Source organism: Cervus elaphus, chromosome 25 (genome assembly GCF_910594005.1).
Source record: "Cervus elaphus chromosome 25, mCerEla1.1, whole genome shotgun sequence".
Taxonomy (NCBI): Eukaryota; Metazoa; Chordata; class Mammalia; order Artiodactyla; family Cervidae; genus Cervus; species Cervus elaphus.
Window position 1 is genome coordinate 59,834,174 of NC_057839.1, and position 17,322 is coordinate 59,851,495.

General features: G+C 41.2%; 1 protein-coding gene across 1 annotated transcript in view; it reads left to right on the plus strand.

Annotated features, from left to right (window-relative positions):
* Positions 1 to 5,291, plus strand: part of DNAH5 (dynein axonemal heavy chain 5) — a 324,549-nt gene extending 319,258 nt beyond the window's left edge. The window contains exon 79 of the mRNA XM_043887792.1: positions 3,468 to 5,291. Within this exon, the coding sequence (XP_043743727.1) occupies positions 3,468 to 3,619 (152 nt within the window). The 3' untranslated portion in view covers positions 3,620 to 5,291. The remainder of the gene's footprint in view (positions 1 to 3,467) is intronic.
* Positions 5,292 to 17,322: the final 12,031 nt, after the last annotated feature.

Here is a 17,322-nt window from a genome sequence, read left to right on the forward strand (position 1 = left end):
CTTTTGCCTTCAGTCTTTCCCAACATCAGGGTCTTTTCCAGTGAGCCAGTTCTTCACGTCAGATGGCCGAAGTATTGGAGCTTCAGCTTCAACATCAATAATCCTTCCAATGAATATTCAGGGTTGATTTTCTTTAGGACTAACTAGTTTGATCTCCCTGCTGTTCAAGAGACTGTCAAGAGTCTTCTCCAACACCAGAGTTCAAAAGGATCAATTCTTCAGTGCTCAGCCTTCTTTATGATCCAACTCTCACATTTGTACACGACTACTTGAAAAACCACAGCTTTGACTACACGGACACTTGTTGGCAAAGTGATATCTATGCTTTTGAATACTCTAAGTTTGTTATAGCTTTCCTTCCAAGAAACAAGTATCTTTTAATTTCATGGCTGCAGTTACCATCTGCAATGATTTTGGAGCCCAAGAAAAGAAAATCTGTCACTGTTTCAACTTTTCCCCCTTCTGTTTGCCATGAAGTGATGGAACCAGATGCCATGATCTTAGTTTTTTGAATGTTGAGTTTCCAGCCAGCTTTCACGTTCTCCTCTTAGTTCCTCTTCATTTTCTGCCATTAGAGTGGTATCATCTGCATATCTGAGGTTGTTGATATTTCTCTCTGCAATCTTGATTGTAGCTTGTAATTCATCTAGTCCAACCTTTCTCATAATGTACTCTGCACATAAGTTAAATAAGGAGGGTGACAACATACAGCCTTGATGTACTGCTTTCCCAGTTTTGAACCAGTCCATTGTTCCATCCGGTTCTAACTGTTGCTTTTTGTCCTGCATACAGGTTTCTCAGGAGGCAGGTAAGTTGGTCTGGTATTCCCATCTCTTGAAGAATTTTCCATAGTTTGTTGTGATCTGTCCAGTCAAAGGCTATAGCATAGTCAATGAAGCAGAAGTTAGATATTTTTCTGGAATTCTCTTGCTTTCACTGTGATCCAGCATATGTTGGCAATTTGATCTCTGGTTCCTCTGCTTTTTCTAAATCCAACTTGAACATCTGAAAGTTCTCAGTTCACATACTGCTGAAGCGTAGCTTGAAGAATTTTTAGCATAACCATACTAGCATGTGAAATGAGCGCAATTGTGTGGTAGTTTGAACATTCTTTGACTTTGCCCTTCTTTGGGATTGGATTGAAAACTGACCTTTTCCAGTCCTTTGGCCACTGCCATTTTCCAAATTTGCTGACATATTGAGTGCAACACTTGAATAGCATCATCTTTTAGGATTTAAAATAGCTTAGCTGGAATTTTCATATGTTTGCTTTATTATTATTACTTATGATATTCTCATGGTGATTAAAAAATAGTAGCTAGACTTAAAAATTAGGTATTGCATTAACTTAGATGGTTTCTAATAATTAATTTCATGGAATTAAGCAAATGCATCATTTTAGAGTACTGTAAAATATCTGTGACATTGTTTTAGAACAGAATTCCTCAGCCTTGGTGTTGGTGACACTTTTGGCCCAGATGAGTCTTGTAAGGGACCGTCCTGTGCATCACTGGATGCTAGCAGTGTCCCTGGCCTCTAGCCACCAGTTGCCAGTCGCACCTTCCCGATTGTGATAACCAAATATGTCTCTAGATATTAGTACCCTGGTAAAAAAATCACATTTGGTTAAGAATTGTGGCTTTAAACCACTTTTATTGAAACTCTTGTAAAGTGCTATCATATGCAAATGTTTAATTTCTTCCAACAAAATGAATTAGATTTATAGTGGAGAGGCTTCCAGGTGGCTTCCCACTGGCAGTTGGAGTCACAGGAGACATGAATTCTATCCCTTGGTTGGGACTATCCCCTGGAGAAGGAAATGACACCCCACTCCAGTATTCTTGCCTGAAAAATCCTGTGGACAGAGGAACCTGGTTGGCTACAGTCCATGGAGTATCAAAGAGTTCGATAATACTGAACATACACACACACAGCACAGCAGTTTGAAGGTTTTATTGAGTCTAAAAATGAGACTTTAACTGCTGGTGCTGCCTTGTTTTTTGATCTGTTAGGAAAAGCTGAATTATTGAGGAAATTAGTTTTTGGGAAATATGTTCAATATCACTAATATATTAATATTGCATTTTGAAAGTTCTATATTTATAACACTATTTCTCCAAAGTTATCCTCTTGGTTAAATGTGTTTTCATCTCAGTAGTTATGTTAGGATCATTTATAACGTTGGCCTTCCAGAGAAGTACATGGAGGAATGCAGACATAACTTCTGTCCTGAAATAGTTTATAGTCTGGGAGAGAAAGGGACTAATATACAGCCTCCAAAGATGGATGTTACAAGATGTGCAAATAAACTATTATGGGTAGGAGTGGATTTAACAAGAAGCTCCTGAAGCTTAAACTCCAGGGCTACTCAACACAGAGGCTTTTTCCAAAACTTAATTTGGCATTTGCAAATTATACTCTTTTTCTTAAAAGAAGTCCCTTCTCCAAACTATATAAGTTTGAAGTTACAAAAGATCTGCATCCATCCTCAGCACGGGGATTCCTGGGCTGGAGAGAATGCCTAAGAGAGGACCTATACAGGATGGATACAGAGATTGTCTCTCATGACAGATATGATTATGGAGATTACATGTATTATTCACCTACTCCAGAAAAGTAGACTGACAGTTAGATAGCTGAACTGTGCCACGGCTCTCTGCTTCCCGCCATTTGTATTTCTCTACACACATAGAGAACTCACAACACCTGGTAGGGTTGGGGAACATCCTCTGTCCTGTGATTTCCAATGTGGCTTGGTAGTAGTTTAGTGGCTACATCATGTCCAACTCTGTGCAACCCTATGGACTGCAGCCTGCCAGGCTCCTCTCTCCATGGGATTTCCCAGGCAAGACTATTGCAGTGGGCAGCCATTTCCTTCTCCAGGGGATTTTCCTGACCCAGGGGTCAAACCCAAGTCTCTAGCACTGTAGGCAGATTGTTTATGGACTGACCTACCAGGGAAGCCCAATGTGGTTTGGACTATGGCAAAAAGGATTGAAGAAGGGATTTTGCAATAATAATAGTGAAGTACCAGTGAGCATTGGTGCTGGGTATCTGACTAAAAGGGACAGGTGCTTTTGCCAAAGGCAAACCATATGCGAAAAACAAAGAAGGTGTGAGGACACAAGATTTTGGGGGGGAGGTACAGGGGCAGCGGGGAGGTGCAAAGTTGACTTGACAGGTGGAAAAGAGGGAGAGGAAGAAGCAGGTGGGCATGTCGCGGGACATGAGGTGGGTGGAATAAATGTGAGACCATCTGGGTAGCTTGTCACTGCACCCCCCCTCCCCGACCGGGAATGCTTGATAGCATCTGCTTCGCATCTAGGGATTGCCTGACCTCAGGAGGAATTTCCCTCATTCTGCCCAGCCCGTTGTGACCTTCCAGATGCACACATTTGGCTCTGCACTCTGTTTGGGGGCTGCATGAATGAGAACGTCACCGAGATTTTTGATGGTTTTTGTTGTAGCTGTGAGAAATCCTCGATTATACTCTTGTCCCGTCTACAAGAAGCCCGTCCGAACAGACCTGAACTACGTCGCTGCTGTAGACCTCCGGACGGCCCAGGCCCCTGAACACTGGGTGCTGCGTGGAGTTGCCCTTCTCTGCGATGTCAAGTAATGCATGGCCTCACCCAGTAAATGCAGGATCCAGACTATCAGAGCTCTGTTCTCCCCTATGGACGTTGTGTAAATCAGGTTGATCTTACTGTGTGTGAGTTGCATCAGTGTTCCTGGCTCCTTCACTGGATGCTTGAATATATTTAGTCTGTTTCACCGTTAATGACCAATCACTGTGTTTTTTGAAAAGCTATTTGGTGATTTAGAAGTAAGATTTATAACTTTCTAATCAAGATTGGCCCTCAAATCCTGAGTAAATCATTTTCTTCTTTCAACGCCAAAGACTGACTAGGGTAAATAGATGGTATTAGTATTTCCCTGGAAGGGATTATTCTTCTGTTAATGTGGTTCTGGTGACAGCCCAGTTCTCTAAGGTAACATGACAAGTTTGTGCTAATTCTGTTTCTATTGCCTTTTGCATTTAGGTCAGGTAAGAGATTTGTTTTCATGACTGAAGTTGCCAGTTAAATAGATCTAAAAAAATGGAAGGAAATACAATGGTGGGTTAAAAATGTGAATAGATGAATAGATGATGCGTGTAATCCTATAGAATAAGCATATGGAATAGTGTTCAACTCTACTGATAATTACTAAAGAGCAACACTTAACTTACATTTGTTATAATTTAAAAAAATTAAAGCTAAAAGTGAATTGTGGCGAGGTCTTTGTAAAAGTGATACATTCAGACTCCTTGAACAATAGAAATCAACCCATTCTTTTTGTAAAATGGTTAAATAACTAAGCACAGAAGGAATCATAAAAACATTCACATGCTTTGACCCTTATTTTCTCTCCTAGAAACCTACCAAGGAAACAATTTGAAAGACTGAAGAAATTATTATAAAAATGTATTTAATAGCATAAAAATAATAAATGCCCCCAAAGGTAAAAAATAAGTCTATGCTTAAGGAAATTAGAGGATATTAGACAGCTATGAAAAACAATAGTGAAGATTTCATAATGTGGAAATGGTGACCACAGGCTGTTAAGTGAAAGATAGAGTTAGCAAAATATTGAGTATTATAACTAAAATGTATTTGGTGTAGACAAAAATTAGAAGATAATGTGGAAAAATAAAAGCAGGTATGATTGAATGGTAAAGGTTTCAGTTGACTTGAAAAAATGTAATGATTGGAAGAAAAAAAAATAGGAAAAGGATAAAAGTCTTAGATAGTGGGTGAAAATGTCACATGATCATTTATTAATTAGGAAAAATACTATCTAAGGGACTTTTCACATATTTTTACTTTAAATCATGACTATAAATTATACATTGTTTCATCTATAACCTGTTTACTTGGAAACTTGGTCAGTGCTAAGGTAGAACTGCAGCTTAGAATTGGTTAACTTCAGATCTGCATAACTTCAGGTTTCTGGTGATAAAGGGTTTTATTGGGAGGAAGGATTACAAGGAGACCAGTGTGGGTCCCTTGCACTAGGACTTGCTCTATGATGAGTATCATTTTATTTTAATTACAATGAGAATTAGACCTGAATGGTTCATGTGACATCTACCCATCTTGGACAATACTATTTTCATTTGAGCAGCTTCTTTTAGTCTGAATTAATGTATCAGTTGATCTGTGTGAACTGTGGTAAAACAATCATTTTATTTTGAATAATAATGAAAATGCAGAAATAATGCAGATGAATAAAAGTTGTTAATGAATGTCTGAATTGTAATCGCTATTTGTAAACAAAGGGGTGAGTTCCATTGAGTATCCAGAAATAAGCTTTTAAAACTGGATTTTTGTAATCCAATAACTTGAAAATGTATAATTCATATCATTTTGTGATATACTTCATTGGTATATATGTACAAGTTTGGAGACCCAAAGTAGAAAAGAACACCGTGAAAACAAGTAGAAATTTTTAGGAAGTAATTCAGCAGGGAGACTTCCCTGGAGATCGGTGGTTAACAGTCCATCTTGCAATGCAGGATTCTTGGGTTTGATCCCAAGAGAACTAAGATCCCACCTGCCTCAGGATAGCTAAGCCCGGGTGCCTCACCTACTGCAGCGTGACTTCTGCGGAGCCCTCCCGCTGCAGTGACTGAGCCTGTGTGCCACAACTAGAGTCTGTAATGGGAGAGCCTGTGTGACGTAAGGACGATCCCTCATGCCGCAGCTACGACCTGACAGAGCTGAATTCAGTTCAGTTCAGTCGCTCAGTCATGTCCGACTCTTTGCGACCCCATGAACTGCAGCACGCCAGGCCTCCCTGTCCTTCACCAACTCCCAGAGCTTACTCAAATTCATGTCCATGGAGTCGGTGATGCCATCCAACCATCTCATCCTCTGTCGTCCCCTTCTCCTCCTGCCCTCAATCGTTCCCAGCATCAGGGTCTTTTCCAATGAGTTAGTTCTTCTCTTCAAAGTACTGGAGTTTCAGCTTCAGTATCCGTCCTTCCAATGAATATTGAGGACTGATTTCCTTTAGGATGGACTGATTGGATCTCCTTGCAGTCCAAGGGACTCTCAAGAGTCTTCTCCAACACCACAGTTCAAAAGCATCAATTCTTCAGTGGCTCAGCTTTCTTCATGGTCCAACTCTCACATGTATACATGACTACTGGAAAAACAGAATTAAAATTTTAAAAATTCAATAAGGAACATCACTGAAACATGGAGGAGCCAGTGAGGCCCCTTTCTGCTTCACCTCCACCCCCTACCCCATAGCTCCTACCCAATGAAGGGCACTCAATATTCTACTGAATTGGGGACCAGAGAGGACCAACTGACTGAATCTTCAGGTTGATGGAGAGAGTCGCTGACTGCCTCAGATGTAGAGAAAGCTACAGTGGGGATTTTGTTGCATTTCAGGGTGATAGACCCATTTTTTCAACTGTATCAATATTGATTTACTTAAAAAAGTATTTGTCTTGCACCTTCTGTGTGTCAGGCACTCTGGTGCCCTGGGGGGATGATGGTGGGAAAAATTCTCACAGTCCCTGATTTCATGGAATTCATGGAGGAGGGCACAGCAACCCACTCCAGTATTTCTGCCTGGAGAACCCCATGGACAGAGGAACCCGGCAGGCTAGTCCATGGGATAACACAGAGTTGATCATGACTGAAGCAACTTAGTACATGCATATAAGAGAACTAGACACAGAAACTAAGCAATTATCCAGGCACATAATTTTATGTGATCTCAGTGTATGGTTGGATAACCTGACATGTGTGGGTGATACACAGAAAAAGATATAGGGACATCCCTGGTGGTCCAGTGGTTAAGACTCTGCTCTTCCAATGCAGGGGACATGGGGTTCCATCGTTGGCCAGGGCACTAAGATCCCACATGCCAAGTGGTGTGGCCATAAGATTTTTTTTAAAAAGATGGAAAAATATTTAAAGATGGGGAGTTGAAAGAAATGGCAACCCACTCCAATATTCTTGCCTGGAGAATTCCATGGACAGAGGAGCCTGTAGGCTACAGTCCATGGAGTCATAGAGTTGGACACAACTGAGTGATTAACACACTAAATGCTATGAAGGAAGCACTGGATTCCCTGAGGGAGCTGGTAGTTATTCATGGGTCATGGGTTAGCAGGTAGAAGCCACACTACAGTGTCCCCATTTATTTTTTTAATTGTATTATTTTTTTTACAACTATTATTATTATTTTTTAACTAAGAGTCCAGCCTGGGATACAGGCTGCGAAGGGCTACTTTCTAAGTAAAACTGTAAACCTTGTTCTGACTGCTGCCAACTCCAGCACAGTGGCTGATGGACACCATGTGTTTCTAAGTCACTGGAGGGAGAAGTACCTCTTTGTGTTAACTGCTTGTTTGCAATGGAAAATCTTGTAAATAATTCAACATTAAGAGGCAGGAAGAGACAAAACACAAATGTTACAATTACATAGCTTGCAGGGTTCTCCAATTTAGATAAAATACACAGTGTCAACAGTGTCTTTGTCAATGATAAATTTTTGTTCAATGTTATGGCATTATTAAAAAATTAGATATGCTAATACATCCTGCTAACATAGTTTATAACATTTTTGCAACTCAAAAATCTTTAGTGATCATAAAAATAGTTCAATATTTATATTAGTATATGAGCCATTTTCTCTTAAAGACCCAATTTTCCCTCACCTCCAAATCTGTAACACGATTTTTGTGCCCCATGTCAGGCCCTGGTGAGGTCCATGATCACTTTTACATTTAAAATACTATACTCTTGCAAGTATCAGTGAAATGAAGTAGGATCTTATGGTCCTTGTTCCCCAGGTCCTCTGCCTGCCTTTTGTCTGTGAGAAAAACTTTAGCCAAAGAATAAGTTAAATCAGAGAAGTGAGAGCATGCAGAAAGAAAGGAAAACTGTCAAAGGAAACCAAATAATAATAGTTTAGTCATTAAGCATAGTCAAGAACTTTTAGTTTCTTCTCAAGGGCTGTAGGTAATATTTTGAGCCATATCCTGTTAGCTGTCTTGTAGATACTGAAATCCCTACCTGGTGGTGAAGTTAACTACATGATGACCGGAACTGTAGCCATGATGTGTGTGTTAGTCGTTCAGCTGTGTCCGATTCTTTAAAACCCCATGGACTGTAGCCCACCAGGCTCCCCCATCCGTGGGATTCTCCAGGTAAGAATACTGGAGTGGGTTGCCATTCCCTTCTCCAGGGGAATCTTCCTGACCCAGGGATTGAACCTGGGTCTCCTGCCTTGTCTGAGCCACCAAACTTTTAAGCAGAAATGAAAAAGAACCATCGAGAATGAAGAAACCCTTCCCTTCTCTGGGGTCTTGCTCTCTGCCTCCATCTTTGAAGGTGTTGCGTCTGAGACAGTGGTTCTCAAACTGCATGCCTGGGAAACCCAGATGTGGCCAACAGCCTCAACTCACAAATGTGTGCGATATCCACACCTTCACTTAAGCACCAGTGACACTTGCTGCTGTCCCACCAAGGATCTCCTCACATAACACCAGCAAGTCAAGGTCAAGGGTCCTCAAGGTCTAGGCTCCTCAAGGTCAAAGCTCCCCAAGGTCAAGGCTCCTCAAGGAGCTCTCTCTCAGCTTTGCTGGCCTTGCCCTCCATGGAGGACCCTGTGAGTATGAGTGTTTCCCTGGTGGGATCTTCCTTGGTTACTTCAGGTTGTAGAAAATAACTAGAGGGCCACCCCAGGCAGAGGGAGCTGGGGTCCAGCTGTCCACCAAATGCACCCACAGTGGGGGCAAATCTTCCCAAGACTGGACCCCCCACCCAGCAGCTCACAGAACTCCTCAAATTTAGAGCAAATATGCTCTCTCAGGGCACACCCTTGAGGTAGCCACAGTTCCATCAGGGCCTGCCAGACAGTTGAAGACCCTAAAGACCAGGACCCCCATGGCCAGCTCCTTGCAGGGATCCCCACATGTGTGCACAGAGCTGCTGCCCCACATGGAGGCTCCATGACATAAGCTGTTGATTTTTGAGAACTGACTGGCCTCAAGAAATAGAAACAAACCAACCCTGAAACTGAGGATTAACTGTACTTCAAACAAGATGATGCTGGTCAGACCACCAATGACCAATTTCAAGGTGGTTGTCAGAGCTGACTGCACTGTTTCTGCATGTAGCCCCCTCCCTCACCTTATTAAAAACTCAAGCCCACTGAATGTCATTGAGATGGAGTCAGTCTTTGGACAGGAGTCCATCCCCACCCTCCTCCTCAGTTGCCAGCATCCAAAATAAAGCAAATTTTCCTTTCCACCAACTCTGTCTCTTCATTGACTTTTGAGCCATGAGCAGCCAGACCCCTCCTCTTTCAGTTACATTAGGCGTGATTTGTGAAAATTACATTGTATAACTGATTACTGTTCATTAGTAGCCCTAGTCAACACATCAAAATAATGCCTTTTAAGGGAAGACAAAAGGTATAATTATATTCACAATATGGTCCTCCAGATTGAGTGAAACCAGTAAACGGATCAGTAGGTTGTGAAACCGTGAGGAAATCTAGTAGTTTGCGCTTAATATTTTTTAGCGTTGAGTTCTAGTAATTTTTGAAGTTTATACATTCTGGTTAATCGATTGACGTCGGCTGTATCCAATATCTGCATATCGTGTCTACAAATACCTCCAATGAATGATAGAAGAGAATTCAAGGTCTGCTTTAGAATCAGCTATGAGCTTTGGGTAGGACACTGTGAACCCACAAACCGGTCCTTACCTGTCTTAAACGGGAGCCTTATTCTGTGATGAGCTTTACACACAGTGAACCTTCTCAAGGCAAGAGCCAACTGCACTGCTACCCTGAGGCTTTTCTGGTTTAGTTCTTCAGCCTGGAAAACCATTAAACTGACAGCCAGATAGAAATCACCAGTTGAATCCTACTCTCTCCTTTCATTTGCATGAGAAGAAATGAAAATACAGCGACTAGAGAACCAGAAGGCTGGAAGGTAGTATCCTCAGCAGGGATGGGTTGGAGGATCGAAAGGACAGTTGGGTTTCTTTTCTTCAGACACTGTTAGAATTCCATTATTAGCAATAACTCCAACAGATCAAGATGATGAATGAATAAGCTCCTTCAGAGTCCTCAAATGAGCCCTTAAAAACCAGCTTATCCCCTAGATTTCTAAGTTTTCATTACAAAATGCCAACAGTATTATGACCTAATAGTATAATTTCAATGCCTTAAAGGATTTAATCCAAGGTTTTAGAAAAGTTCTACCAGCTCTTAGTATTAATAACATCATGAAACTACCACGTGGACTTGCCCCATGTGTATTCTTCCTGTGGCTCCTTTGTGCCTCTCTAGATTTAGGACTCCATGTAGATTCCTGAGGCTCAGGATTTACAGGCAAGCTTCACTGTCTCCAACTTTTGAGTTTATGTTGGTGGTTGCAGAGCTTGGGAGGCTTGCCCTCCGTCTGGTTTGCGGGCCAAACTCCATTTCTCACTGGGCTACGCGCTGTTGCTCCTTGTCGGGTGTCATGTGGGTACAGCCAGGACATATTTGTGGCGTGATGCTTTGCCTCTGCTCCAGGAATGCTTTACGATCTCAGTTAATACCTTTCTTCATTTATTTCTTCACTTAGGCTAATAAGCATAAGCATTCACATCAGCTATGATCGTAAACACACTTGCCTGGAAAGCCAATTAAGTTTCTTCCAGTATTTTGTGCAGGAGTCAATTTTAATAAGACCACATAGAGCGTTCATGAGTCCTCGAGAGGGGAGAAAGATTAAATGTGGTGAAGGCCACCAAGGAGATTATATAAAAAGTCATGAGATGGGGAGCTTTGTGAAGGATTATGAAGCAGAACCTGTGTTTCAGCTCAGGTTGGACTCCTCTGTATTGCTGTGTGCAGTTTAAATTCACTCCGTTAGCATCACCTTGCTCCTCATGGTCCACTGTGATGTCATTTGTAATATATTTAAGCACATACCTACAGCAAATCCTGGGAGGCCTGCAGAAAAAGAGCTTATAAAACATTTTAGTGATTTATCATTTGAAAAGTGATCATTTGCATGCACCAATTAAACTTTTTGCTATACTAACAAATAGTGAAAATGCTTTTACTGTCTCAGAAACATTTTAAATCACCATTGTTCACATCTTACAAACCTGATACACCACTGATCACAAAGATTTTTAAGTGGCACAAATGAGGGGTTATAAAAGATGATTGCTGTCAATTCAGTTCAGTTGCTCAGTCGTGTCTGACTCTTTGAGATCCCATGGACTGCAGCACGCCAGGCCTCCCTGTCCATCACCAACTCCCAGAGTTTACTAAAACTCATGTCCATTGCGTCGGTGATGCCATCCAACTATCTCATCCTCTGTCGTCCCCTTCTCCCGCCTTCAATCATTCCCAGCATCAGGGTATTTTCCAATGAGTCGGTTCTTTGCATCAGTTGGGCAATGTATTGGAGTTTCAGCTTCAACATCAGTCTTTCCAATGAATATTCAAGACTGATTTCCTTTAGGATGGACTGGTTGGATCTCCTTGCAGTCCAAGGGATTCTCAAGAGTCTTCTCCAACACCACAGTTCAGAAGCATCAATTCTTCAGTGCTCACCTTTCTTTATAGTTCAACTCTCACATCCATATATGACTACTGGAAAAACCATAGCTTTGACTAGACAGACTTTTGTTGGTAAAGTAATGTCTCTGCTTTTTAATATGTTGTCTAGGTTGGTCATAGCTTTTCTTCCAAGGACAAGTGTCTTTTAATTTCATGGCTCAGTCAGCATCTGTAGTGATTTTGGGCTTCAGCATCTGGAGCCCCAGAAGATAAGTCTGTCACTGTTTCTACTGTTTCCCCATCTATTTGCCATGAAGTGATGGGACCAGATGCCATGATCTTAGTTTTCTGAATGTTGAGTTTTAAGCCAACTTTTTCACTCTCCTCTTTCACTTTCACCAAGAGGCTCTTTAGTTCCTCTTTGCTTTCTGCCATAAGGGTGCTGTCATCTGCATATATGTGGTTATTGATATTTCTCCCTGCTATTTTGATTCCAGCTTGTATTTAATTCAACTTGGCATTTCACATGAAGTACTCTGCTTGTACATTGGACTGGTTCCATATTAAGAAAGGAGTATGTCAGGCTGTATATTGTCACCTTGCTTATTTAACTTATGTGCAGAGTACATCATGCAAAAGAGTATATCTTGATGCCCATGGTGTGGGTCTGTCTCTTGCTGCAGTGATGCCCTCATGGTTCCACTGGGATAGAGCCCACAGGACACAGTCCCTGCTACAGGAGAGCATTTATGGCCCACCTTATCGTTATAAGATCTTCAACCTCTAATATACTGGGTTGGCCAAAAAGTTCACTGGAGCTTTTCGTAACATGTAGTGGAACAATCTGAGTGAACTTATTGGCCAACTCAATAAATCCTCAGGTGGTTTATGGGATTATATAGACTGGGACAAAGTTTTGCCAAGTGTGAAACTCTTTAATTGTGTCTTTGCACAAAGACCCTTTCCTCCAACTCATGGTCCCCTTCAGTCATATCTTTGCATGCCTGTGTGCTCAGTCACTTCAGTCGTGTCTGACTCTTTGTGACCCCATGGACTATAGCCCCAGGTTCCTCTGTCCATGGGATTCTCCAGGCAAGAATACTGGAGTGGGTTGCCATGCCTTCTCCAGGGCATTTTCCCAAACTGGGGATCTAACCTGCCTCTCCTGTGTCTCCTGCATTTCAGATGGATTCTTTACCCACTGAACCACTTGGGAAACCCAGTCATATCCTTAGCTCTCAGCAAATTGAATTAATCAGGGTTTAAGTTGAGACCCCCTTGGAAGAATACTTGTATTTAGTCCTAAACTTAGAGAGACCCTTGTTTGCTATGCTTCACTTGAAAAAACTATGCTTTCCCCCTTCAGGAAGCACAGCCAAAATTTTCACAGAAGTATCTTTACAATGGGGGAGGGTTGCCCATAGATATCACAGGATATCAAATTTTACTCTGGGCTAAAAGGGGAACTTTGTGTGACTTCTGTGGTAGTCCAGTGGTGAAGACTCCATGTTCCCAGTGCAGGGAGGCCCAGGTTCGATCCTGGTTGGGGAACTAGATCCTGCATGCCCCAACTAAGAATTTACATGTTGCAACTAAAGATCCTGCATGCTGCAACTAAAAAGAACCCACATGCTGCAAGTAAGACCTGGCACAGCCAAATAAATGACTAAATATATTTTTTTTAAATGGGGAACTTTGCATCTCACACATGAGACTATAATAGAGACTGCAGGTCCATACCCATCCTGGGCTATTTCAATAGCATTCTTATTCATACTCTTTTGTTATAAAATGAAAAGTCCAGAAATGCCAAGGCCAAATGGCACTGCAAGACAGCAGTTGTCAACCTGGAGTCCCCTAGCATGATTGATCATTCTATCTGGTCACATTATTTAGGCTCCAACCAGATCACTAAAGTCTCTGCTAACCATGAGCGTCTTCATACATAATTGCGGCACTGGTTATAGGTGCTGAGCCTAGTCTGTAGCAAAGTGTTCATGCGGAAAAGCAGAGTTCTAAATTAGGATGCTCACGTCCACCCCGGACCCACACCTCCACCTGAAGTCCCACTTCCAGCCCTGCTCTGCTGAAGGGTCTAGTTTTCCCACCTTTACCATCTTTACTCAGCTCAAATCACCTGGCGGTCGCTGTTCTTATCTCGGGCACCAGAGCAAATGGAGGGTGAGTAATGCTCAGTCTCTGGAGATCCCGCCAGGATGACTCCCTCCTCTCTGAGACACTCCTTCTTCCCAGCTGGCTGCCTGGTCACCTACTTTCTAGATCAGTGTGATGCCCGGGAGATAGCAGGGTGATCACAGAAAGAGGAGTGCACACACAGGGTCAAATCCTGGAGTTACTGTTTAGTAGCTGGGTAAATTTGGCAGAGTCTATTAGTGTTTCTGAGACACCTTTCTCATCTGCATAATGGGTAGCCTCACCTTCCGTGTAAGGCTGTTGTGAGAACCAATAGAAACAGAAAGTTAGAAAATGCCCAGGACAAAGGAGGGGCTTCCTAGGTGGTGCTGGTGGTAAGGAATCCACCTGTCAGTGCAAGAGAGGCAAGAGAAGTGGGGTAGACCCCTGGGGAGGGAAGACACCCTGGAGTTACACGACCTGGCCAGATACATACACTGCAGTGTCACTATGGATGGAGTAGACAATGGCAACCCACTCCAGTATTCTTGCCTGGAAAAATTCCATGGACAGAGGAGCCTGGCAGGCTACAGTCCATGGAGGCACAGTCAGACTCCACTGAACAAGAACCACACACACAGAACAAAGATGTGCTCAGCAAAGCTCACCTCGTTCCCCCACCTTGTGTCCCGTCAAATTGTGGAGAGAGGAGAGAGGCAGGCTGCTGCCACTTGGCATGAGGATCCTTCTTTAAGAAGTAGCCCTGATGGTCAGCAGGTACTGTCCTTCCACTTCTCCTTGTACCCATTAAGCATTAAGCCCAACTTTATCTCCGTCAAAGTCATTCTCTCCTGGTTTTCAATTTATTTATTAAAAAAATTTTTTTAAAGTTGTTTGTTTATGTGGCCATGCTGGATCTTAGTTGCAGCCTGAGGGATCTTCGATCTCGATTGAGGCATGTAGCATCTTTAGTTCCAGCATGCAGACTCCTAGTTGTGGCATGTGGGATCTAGTTCCCTGACCAGGGATCGAACCCAGGCCCCCAGCATTGGGAGTGAAGAGTCTTAGCCACTGGACCACCAAGGAAGTCTCTCCTTGTTTTCAATTTATTTATTTATTTTTTCTTGTTTTCAATTTAAAAGAGAACTAATTTCTTGGAGTTCCCTTCATTTTTATTGTTTTTATGTGAGCATGATTTGTAAGCCCATTCTAAATCAAAGCTTTCCAACAATTTTTTTCTGCATGTTGTGTCAAAAATATCCTAAGTGTAGATACTAATATCCATTCAGAGCTGATGTCTGATGCTAATATTCACACCGTAAACTGTCAAATGATATTGCTTTTCTTTTGTGCTTGCTCAGACTAGTGAGGCAGATTATTTCATCACAAACTGGTAACCATATATGCCAGATGACAAAAGGGAGAGGTAAAATGAATAAGAGACATGGGGCTGCAGTCAAGGTTATTACCTTAATTAAAAACCTTAATTTGTTAGAATAGTGGCTCTTATCCCAGGCTGTATATTGGAATCATTTGGGAAGCTTTTAAAAATATTGATGCTGAGGACCCACTGTAGTCTAATAAAATCAGAACATCTGTTAAAGCAGCTAGGGTAGAGAACCATTGCTTTAGAGTAATGGTAAACAAGTATGGACTTGGTAACAAGTGTGGACTATGAAATCCACTCACCAATACAATAATTAGGAAACATATTTGTGTTTCAAGCATCTTTGAGCAATTGAGTAACTAAAGAGAGCTGAGACAGTAAGAACAACTTTTTAAAAAGCAATATTAGAATTGTGAAATAAAATTCATAGTTTATGGCAGGACAAGAAAAATTTAAATGTAAAAAATCTCTGCCCTTTTGCCTTCTCTCTTCCCCCACTATTCATTGTGTATTTGTGTTATATATCGAACAAACTTCACGCTTCGGCAGGAATACCTGCTTAACCATTAAGAGCAACATTTTCCCAGCACCAACAAGGCAACTGCTGAGAGACAGCGTTCTTTCTTGATCTTGCAAGAGGTCATACGACCCACCACGATGACTTAGACCCACCATGAAGACTTAGATTGGGATTATGTAGACTATCAATAACAGTTCATTTGCTGTACAGCCCTGTCTCAAAAGACATATAACTGTGCCTAGACTTCTACCAAGCACAGTTTGCAGAGCTTTCTGAAGTGCTCGTCCTGGGTTGAATTGAATAAAAATTTTCAATTGAATAAAAATTGAATAAAATTTTCCAATTCTTAGATTGACACCTCAATTTTTCATAACTTGTATGCTTCTCGTATGAACAATCTTTTAGTCTCTAACTTTCAAATCTTTATTGTAAAATATTGTTGCTGAATTCTGCATTCTCTATGAACCCATGAAATTAAAAGTTTTATTTTTTAAAAAAATTAAGGTAATTGAAATTATTGGACTGAGTTATGTATAAGTTTATTGAATTATTTTATCTTATTGCAGAGTTTGTGGAGGAATATGTATTTAATTGACTGTTTTTCCTTTGTTGACATTTAATTAAAAATTCTACTTATTTAAGGTATAAAACTTGATGATTCGGTATATGTATATATTGTGACATAATCATCACAATCAAATTAACATGTCATCACTTCACAGTTATCCTTTTTTTATCCCCATTGGGAGAAGGGCTATGAAAACATATCATTGGATTCCTTACTAGAAATGTGACATGATGCATTGTATCAATATTCTTATATTTTACTGTTCACTCAGATCATTTGGGGATCTTTGTTATAAGTGCAGACTATAATAAATAGGGCAGGCGTGGGGCCCGAGGCTCTGGGTTTTTTAGTAAGCTCCCAGGTGTTACCAGTGCTGCTCACATGACCCATGTGATATCTCCTGGTAGATTTGGAAGCTCTGTTTTTACAAACACATGCATTGAAGATCCTTGTGTCTTCATGGTGAATTGACTCCCTGATTATTGTGTAATATTTCTTGGTAATTTTCCTTCTTTTGATGTTTCTTTGTGTGATATTAATATAGCCTCTCCAGATTTCTTTTGGTTGTGTTTTTCCATCCTTTTATTTTCTTTTACTATCTGTGCCTTTAAAGATAAAATGGGTTTCTTATGTAGTTCTGTTCCTTTTAATATAAACAAGTAATGTCTTTTAATTGGGATGTGTGCACCATTTATATTTTGTGTAATTATTTACATAATTTGATTTAAATCTACTGTTATACTAGTTTTCTGTTTCTTCTGTTCTTCCATTTTTTCCTCTTTTTGTCAATTTTAAAAAAATTGAGTATTGTTTATGATTCCATTTTATCTCCACTATTGGTTTATTGGTTGCAACTCATTCACTTTCCTTTCTTTCTGATGGGTGTCTTAGGGTGGCCAAGATAGCCTAATGGACCCCCAGCTAGAGACAGGCTTATTCCCAGTCTCTGCTTTGCTTAGAATATTTACTTTAGAAACCTTGTAATCCTAATTCCTTTCTCTGAGTCTTTAAGATGTAAATCTTTCTCAAGGAACTGGGAGCCATCCCTTCGAAATGGAGTCATCAAGGATGGGGCTCTGTTCCCTCTGGAAGCTCTAGAGAGTCCTTCTTTACCTCCTCTAGCTTCTGGAAGCTGCCGGCATT